Genomic DNA, 8351 nt, shown 5'->3' with positions numbered 1-8351 from the left:
ACACACACACACAATTTTAATTACCTCTTCATTCCAAATAGGTCTGCAATGCATGACCACACAAATTTAGGTCAGCACACAAGTCAAAATCAATCTAAATAGACAAACCAGATGGAGACAATTAATAGCAAAACATACCCCCTTTTTAACTCATCAGGTCGATTGATGAAACGAAGAAAGACATCCTCAACCCTACAAAAACCCAAGAAAAGATTATCAAAATGAACTTAACTAAAATAAAAATAAAAAGCATGACTTATAATGAGCATTAACAAAAGTTCCATTTTTAATTTTCTTTCTTTTTTATTTTGATCATATCAACCTTCCATTGGTAGCGAAGGAAGTTAATTGACCAGTAGGAGAAAACATTAAAAGAGCAACATCGGTGTCACATAGTACTGATAATTCCTTAGCCTTCTTTACAATTCCATGTTTGCGCTTTGAATATGTTGCTTGAAGAGTGTGGTTGGGTTCTCAATTCTCTTCATGGGGAGCTTGTTGCGACCCATGAACATGCTCGGTGGAAAGAAATTAAGAGGAAAAGGAAAGGAGAGGAACAGAGAAGATGATTAGTGCTGGACTTTCAATGTTGTGATTTTGTGGGGGAGAAGGGTAGTGTAAGTGATTTATGTTTTGGGCTTGCATTAAAGGAATGTCGTTATGGTGATCTGCCATTTGTCCAGTGTTTTGGAAGCTCTTGATCACTGGAGGATTTGCTTTGGCCGAATGGCGTGAGATTTTGTAAGAATATCTATCTGATAATCTTGATAATTATTACATAATCCCAATTCAGAATTGCCATATCAATGTAGATTTTTTCATAATGTTGACATTTAAACCTAGCTCAGTGAAAGTGGTGTTCAGGAAATAGTTCAAAAATGTTTCAAGTTCAGTTGGTCAGAAAGATAAATATCACCGACGAATTAAATTCTCACACATCAACGTGACCTACCCAAGTAAATTTACTTTTTTTTTTTACAAGATATAATCAGGTGACGATATTAATGACATGGTATGATCGACACACTCAAATCTTTCTAGATCTGAAGGAATACAAAAGCCAAATCAAATAACCTTCATTTCATTAGCTGCCATTCAAAATCTCGATCCGAAGGAACACGAAAGTCAATCCAATAACCTTTGTTCATTCAGAATGCCAGTCTGAAGGTACATGTAAGTCAATCCATAACCTCAATTTCATTAAGTGCGTTACCCCACAACTTTGCAGTAGTGGGGCTCACGCCCCCTTTTTTGTCTCTCTTTGGGACATTTTGGATTCCTTATGGGTGCTCTTGAAATTAATAAGAATTTGATGGAGATGACCAAACCTTTGTTGGGGCATTGTTGTCATTTTATAAGATCTATAACATGCATTTTTAATAATATTGTTGCTCCATTGTAACTTCGAAGTCATACATTCGAAACCAGAAACATACTTTTGATGTGGAGGATAGGCTTTATACATCTGATCCTTCCCAAACCCCACAATGACGAAAACTACGTAGAGTTTTATTATTATCATTATTTTTTAATGGTGTGAGCACTCATCTAAAGATTTGTTGGAGGAGTCGCTCCTTGAAGCATTGACGTGAGCATCATTCTCCCTCGACCATTTTATTTATTATTTTTACATTGATAAAAATTTTACACCTACTTTGTCTTTATGGAGATTTGAACACCAAACATTCTGCCTTACAATGTAAAAAAAAAAGAATATTTCTAAACCAAATTTGTAATATCTTGACAAAAGCCTACAATAAGGGGAAACTACTTTATTGGTGTGGACCACTAGTTGATAAAAAATACTCAATATCTTTTTTGTACAAATTCATCGAGATCAACAAAATAGTTCAAAAAAAAATATATTTATGACACTCCAAATTTGATGGTCAAAAGAGTTTTTCAAAAGCTTATTTTTAAAAGAATGTGAATGGAAAATCAATCAAAAAATCCTTTCTACTATGCTAAGTATTTATGGATGAGTTTTGACATATTTAAACAATAAATGACAACCACCAAATGTCAGTTGTAGGGGATGTAGCTCAGATGGTAGAGCGCTCGCTTAGCATGCGAGAGGTATGGGGATCGATACCCCGCATCTCCATTTTTTTTTTTTTTTTTTTTTTTAACTTTGGAACCATTTTGGATCATAACTCTGAGAAACCAGTCACTTTCCTACAATGTGGAACTGCGTCGCAGTCAAATAACAGTTGTCGGGGATTGAGCTCAGATGGTAGAGCGCTCGCTTAGCATGCGAGAGGTACGGGGATCGATACCCCGCTTCTCCAAATTTTGATGGATTCCAGTATTTTTTTGGGCTCGCTTTGGAACCATTTTGGGTCACAACTCTGAGAAACCACTCACTTCCCTACAATGTGGAACCGCGCAGTCGCTGAACAACCCCGATCCTGATAGCAGACTCAGCTACTTCTTATTTAAGTTTACCAGGTAATCGTTGATCAAATCGTATTGAAAAATCCATTAATCTGGAGTATCATGATTAAAGGAAATGCTTGCTTGCTTGCTTTTCCAGTGAAATTCTGTTTTACATCTTGAAATGTTTAGTTCTGGCAAAAAGCTTTACAATTTTACTTACCCATTTTGGTTCTTAAAGTTTGTGGTGAATGGTGATTGTCATGTTCTTGGAATGTGAAGGAGAGTCCATTTTAAGGTAGTTTGTTGGTGGGTTGGTATAAAAAATTTATGTGGGGAATTCTCCTTTTAGCTTTGGAGTTTAAGTTCGGGGATATGGGGACCATAAGGCAACTGTTTGATAAATTGACCAAATGAAGTCTAACTTCAAACAACACACTGATTGTGGGTGGTAATATGAAGAATGCTGACCCAAAGAAAGCTTTTATTATTATGGAGGGTGAATATCCAACTGAAATTTGATTGCTAATTTGAGCTGGAAATGGGAAATGCAAACTCTTTTATTTAAAAACAAAGACCTGAATTTGTTCAGACACATCATATAAAAACATTTTAATAGCTTCTAGACTCTGGCAACTCTTCTGATCTTTGAATTGTATTATTTTCCTATCCTCCTCTGGTCCTACTTAAATATAGAAGTGATCTTGCCAATCAAATTGTCCAACAAATTAGCGAGTGAACCACCAACGCTCATGTCTGTTTCTTTGTCAAATGGGAATGGATTCATTGGTTCAGTTGCTTCCAGAAGATCCTCAATTGGAATATTTGGTCTTGACCGCTCCAAGGGTACTTCAGGTCTGTTATACTTTTCAGGATCTGGACAGTAGTCCTGGAAAAAATTGTATAACAATAAGAACAAAAAAGGATTAAACTTTTCATCAATTTCACCATTGAAGCATATGCGTTTTAGTAATTTATAATAGAAGGTTGCTTACCTGATCAGCATGCATTTTCTTCACAAATGTTTTGAATATCCTAAAGTTCTTCCCGTCTAGAAGACCATCTGATAAACGCAGGTATGTCACCCCAGACATCCTCAATTTTGGTGGACCATTTCTGTTGACACCATTTGGCCTAGCGTTTAAGAGAATTTGATTATAAGCCGCACGATCGTATCTTGCAAGTGCATTTTCACCTGCAACATCGATATTCTCTCTCCATCCTCCGCTCAAAACCTGCATATGATAGTTTCGATTTCTTGGAATGTAATTGAATCTTAAAAATAAATTTCATTATTATAAGGAAGTGTTCTTCTTTTTTTTTGTTGTGGGGGCAGTAGGATCTGTTGATCCAAAAAGGTTATATATTTTGATATTGTTTGATTGAAGACCATCAAATGAGTGATAGAAATAATTGGGAAGTATTAGTGATGCCTGCGTTTTATCAGGATATGTCATCTATCTAAGCTAGGAAAGAATAAATTTATTCATTTGGATGTGTTTCTAAGAAAGACAGTTAAGCAAGTTCTCTGATGGAAATTATGTTCTGGAAATAGCTTAGGCAAAGGGTTTTTCTCAGACACCATATGGATTTAACTTGAAAATTGATATAAAAATGGAATGTGTTTCTTGCTTGTTTTACCTGCTGAACAAGTTCCTGAGGTCCACTTTTGGCGTCAGTGCTTTGTTCAGAGTTCCTCATTTCAAGACATGTGAAGCACAAAACTGCATAATGCCTGGACAACATTCTTGCTGTGGGTCTGTACCCATCTCTATCTTTCAAGTTGTAGTATCCTGCAGTTAGCTCCGCAGCATGATTATCATCTTTATACCACCAATGGATTCCAGCTACCTGTTTTGACAATGAAATCAGTATCAATACTTTGATTGATATAGGATGAAAGGTGGTAATTACTGGTAAATCAGATATGAAATTGAGAAATTACTTTGACTGCTAACTTGACTTTGCAGCCCAGGAAAGCTTTATTGGCTTCATCAAGTATTTGATCACCATGGCTCAGTAACTTGTTAGAATACCAAGTCAAGAAGAACTTCCCTTCTTCAGTAAGGTATGTCCCTTCTGACTTGAAGAACCCTGTTGATTCGGGTTTGTCATTATATTCTCCTGCATTATCTGGCAAGTTCCATTGAGGGTGCCCTGCATTAGTTGCAGCCTCCTTGAATTCTGCTTTGATATATTTATCATAGCACTGCAATATTAAATTAGAATTGAATGTTAAATTACATAATCTAAGCTGAAAGAAATTTCATTTTTTAATCTAGAGGGTAAATAGTTCATATGATTATCAAGTCAACATACAATCTCACCTGAAATTCTCCAATACCAGGAAAAGCCCATCCTTGACTTTCTGGATAAGAGGGGTACCTGAGCTCCCCTGCTGGACCAAGCCCTACTTCAATTTCTGATATCAGTCCGGATTCAAAGAAATCTGACATGTTCTCTCTGAAGCTCTTCATGTAGTCACTATAGATCTAAATAGATCAATAAGCAACATTAAGATTTAGCTGATAATATTAATAAAGGTTCAAATCACTGGAAATGCATACAGACCATAGAGTTAATAAGAAGTAATATCAGATTTGGTGATACTTAATTTTGCTAATCCTGGTCAACCCCACAGTATCAACGGAGACTACACTGATTTGAAATGTTGAGTTGTTTGAATTTTACCTCTGATTATATTTTTTAATTACATTGATTTGTGTTATCCATTATTAATTCACATCTAGAACAGAGTTGTTGTTAGAAAAAATAAGGGGAAAAACATTTCTTGGGATTTTAGAGCAATTTATTTATTTTATTTAGATAAACATGTGTAAAATGAATATGGTTGTTAAAAACTATCAAACCATTAAGAACTCACTCAGCTAGATTTAGTGAAAAACATATAGAAGTTTTTTTGTTCCCAAATTTATTTCTAAACCAATGTTACAAAAACAGATGGATCATAAAATCAAGACAAGGACAATTCTTTTGTGGACACCTCACTCTAATCTAGTTTTTACAACAGAAGAAGTCAACTTTTAGATGTTTTTTTTTCTGTGATACTCGATAATTGAATCCCAGATATACCCAGAATGCTCCAGAGACGTGCCACACTAAAATGGATACAGTCGCTGATATATATTATGTATACAGTAATTTAACTGGGCAGAAATATTGAAACAGATCGCACTTGGCAACTAAGATTTGAAAAGGATAAGGTTTTAGTGAATCTAACCTCAACAGCAGTTCGCCCTGCAAAGAGAGGCAGGTTGTCCACCGCTAGTGTGAGGTACTCTTTGTTCCTGTTACCTGCTCGATTAGTGTAAAAGATGTCAGGGTCTGATTCTCCAACATCAAGAATCCACTGGGGAAGTGGGATGGTCACAATATCTCCTATGTTGCCACCACATTGGTGGAAAGACATTACGGCTTGTAATTTCAATCCACGTTGTTGAACCAGTTGAAACAAGCTCCTGTACGCAGTCCAATCATACTGCTTAGGGCCTTCCAATTCTACGATCCCCCACCAGACATCCAACATGACCCCATCAACACCTGCTGCTCTCAGCTCCTTGAGCTGTTTGTCAAGCTCATCTTTGTTTTCCAAGACATTGTCAAGTGTAATAACTCCCAGCTGTTCTCACCACACCAAAATTGGAAAAAAAGAAAACATATATCATATTAGCATCAAAATCTTGTTTATTCTAGTCTTACTATGTAACTTTATACAATGTGTGTAAAAACAGAACTTTTTTGTGACTTACAGGAAGCATCACAAAGACCGGCACGTAGTTTGCTAGCATCTTTTCACCATCATTGTTGAGAGTTGGAGCCTGCATTTTTTAGAAGAAGAGGGGAGAGGAGATTTTAGCTTTCCCTTGTGAGAATGAAATTAGAGATGCTACACTTTGGTCACCTCCTTTTATAAAAGGTTGTAGCATATATTATTTACTGTCTCCTTATCTTTAAACGTCCGAGAGTGCATATTGATGTGTGCCAAGTGGGGCCATTTGTTAACTTTAGTCCAAATTGTTACATTGTGCATGAATTTTTGTGTGGTCCACTTGAAAATGACTTCCATGCTCTATTATTCACCTACATAAAAAAATGTGGGGATGTGAATTCTGGGGAAAATAGGGTGATTTTGCCCCTGAGGGCATAATGTCCTTAACTGCCCGCATAATTTTCAAAATGACAAGAATGTCCATGAGGTGATGAAACACGTCTCAACACATGCAAAACTATAACAGCTATATGGTTCTGGTTTCCTTCTCACTGAGAGTTCTCTTGGCCATATGTTATAAAACTGATAGCTAGAAAGATTTAGAGATGACTAGTTACCTCTGCAGGTTCGGTGGTGGAAAGCTCAGAAGCCACAGCTTGAGGATTTCTAACCATACTTCCAATACTGAATGTGTGAACATGCTTTCGTCCTAACCAATTTGCTTGTGTTTCTGTATGGACTTTCTGAACTCGATAAACAGATGGCATTTCGAGGGGCAGTTCTGGCTGGTGAAGTCTAATTCTCTTCCCCAAACCGCCAAGTTTTGGATACATGATGCTGGTCATGGTGGTGGGTGAGGCTTATTTCTTCCTACTTGTAAGTGGAATAGCTAGTTTGTTTGAATTGATATGCTATGTAAATGTATATAGTTGAGCAGAAGAGAAGAGACGAGAAACATTTAGTGTATGAAAATGCTTAAAAAGATGAAAAGATCTGATTTGTTATTTTCTGATTATGATTGATTTAGGCATTTTTTGTGGGCTGAGTCTGAAAATGATGTGTGCGCTTCTGAAATCTGTAGCTTTTGGATGATGTTCTCTAATATGTGGTGGAAGAGAGAACAGTGAATATTGAAAGAACAAATAAGTGGTTAGTGTTTATTTCTCATACGTGCACAGATCAAATACAAATCATGAACAACTCCTTTTCGTTTGGTTATAATCTTTTAATTTTTTTTTTAATATCTCATTTTTATTGTCAATTCTCTCTCTCTCTCTTGTATGTGTCTGTTCTGCCTGTGTATGTACATACAAACAATATGCAAGAATTTATTGGTAAAAATGATCATTGGGGATGCACAAAAGAACAATTCATAGATATTAATTTGTAGATATTTTCCACAAGTTGAAATTATTCCAACTTCTTTTTTTTTTTTTTTTTTTTTTTTTTTTTTTGGCATTTTGAATGTGAGGCCTGCGAGAATGCTAGTAGCCGTTCATTTATACTGAGAGAGCGCATCTAATTCATCTGATATCTTGACTTTATTATGCTACCAGTGCCGACATGGATTCTCTTCAATAATTTTTCTCTTCAATCATTTCTAATCCAATGTTTATCAATTAAAACTTAAAAAGTACTGCAAATCTATTTTTGTTTAGATTTAGTTGTGTATAAAACCATTATGTAATGAGTATTTATACAAGATTTAGTGAAAGCTTAGTTAAGTTTTGAAAGAGAAATGACCTAGAAAGTTTTTTATTACGGTCTGTGCAACAATATTTTTTTTTTCTTAGTTGGTACTCACACACACATATCTCCACTGAGGGTCAAATCCCTGACCTCCCTTTAAGAAATAGGGATCTGGTACCTCTAAGCCACAAGCCTATTGGTTGTGTAAGAGCATTATCTTCAGACTATATACACTTTTACATTGAATCTGAAGTCTGAAGTCCGAATCCCTTCTTGCTAAACTTGTTTCTTATCAAAAAAAATTTGTTTACCTAGTAGAAAATATTTTCTGAACGTCCTTGTAGTCCAAGCATTAAGGTTGCTCTTCGTTATCCTTGCAAGTCCGGCTTCACGTCCCTCTCCCCATTAACCACTAACTCCTTAACATTCTTGCCATGTAAAAAGTTATATACTTTTATATTATCCAAATTTTCTGATCATTCACAAATTACCTATTTGCTTATAAATGTTGTGTGTATACCATTTTAATTCCATTTGATGAAGAATTATTGTAGATGCT

The 8351-nt window shown here is 35.7% G+C and overlaps 1 protein-coding gene and 1 non-coding gene across 2 annotated transcripts; one reads left to right on the top strand and one right to left on the bottom strand.

Moving 5' to 3' along the window:
• Nucleotides 1-2031: 2031 nt before the first annotated feature.
• Nucleotides 2032-2104, top strand: TRNAA-AGC (transfer RNA alanine (anticodon AGC)). The gene has a single exon. It is a non-coding gene; the product is annotated as a tRNA-Ala (tRNA).
• An 805-nt stretch (nt 2105-2909) lies between these two features.
• Nucleotides 2910-7075, bottom strand: LOC132308020 (beta-amylase). The gene is made up of 8 exons (XM_059805962.1): nt 6721-7075; nt 6144-6212; nt 5615-6013; nt 4701-4865; nt 4319-4582; nt 4015-4224; nt 3369-3608; nt 2910-3262 (listed from the first exon to the last, which is right to left on the bottom strand). The coding sequence occupies exons 1-8, from the start codon at nt 6946-6948 to the stop codon at nt 3056-3058; spliced, it is 1782 nt and encodes a 593-aa protein (XP_059661945.1). The 5' UTR covers nt 6949-7075; the 3' UTR covers nt 2910-3055.
• Nucleotides 7076-8351: the final 1276 nt, after the last annotated feature.

Source organism: Cornus florida, unplaced genomic scaffold, assembly GCF_030987335.1.
Source record: "Cornus florida cultivar Cherokee Brave unplaced genomic scaffold, ASM3098733v1 CherokeeBrave_3.0.0_Hap2_Chr05, whole genome shotgun sequence".
NCBI lineage: Eukaryota > Viridiplantae > Streptophyta > Magnoliopsida > Cornales > Cornaceae > Cornus > Cornus florida.
The sequence above is the reverse complement of the archived record's forward strand: the minus strand, read 5'-3'. Positions and strand labels throughout refer to the sequence as shown.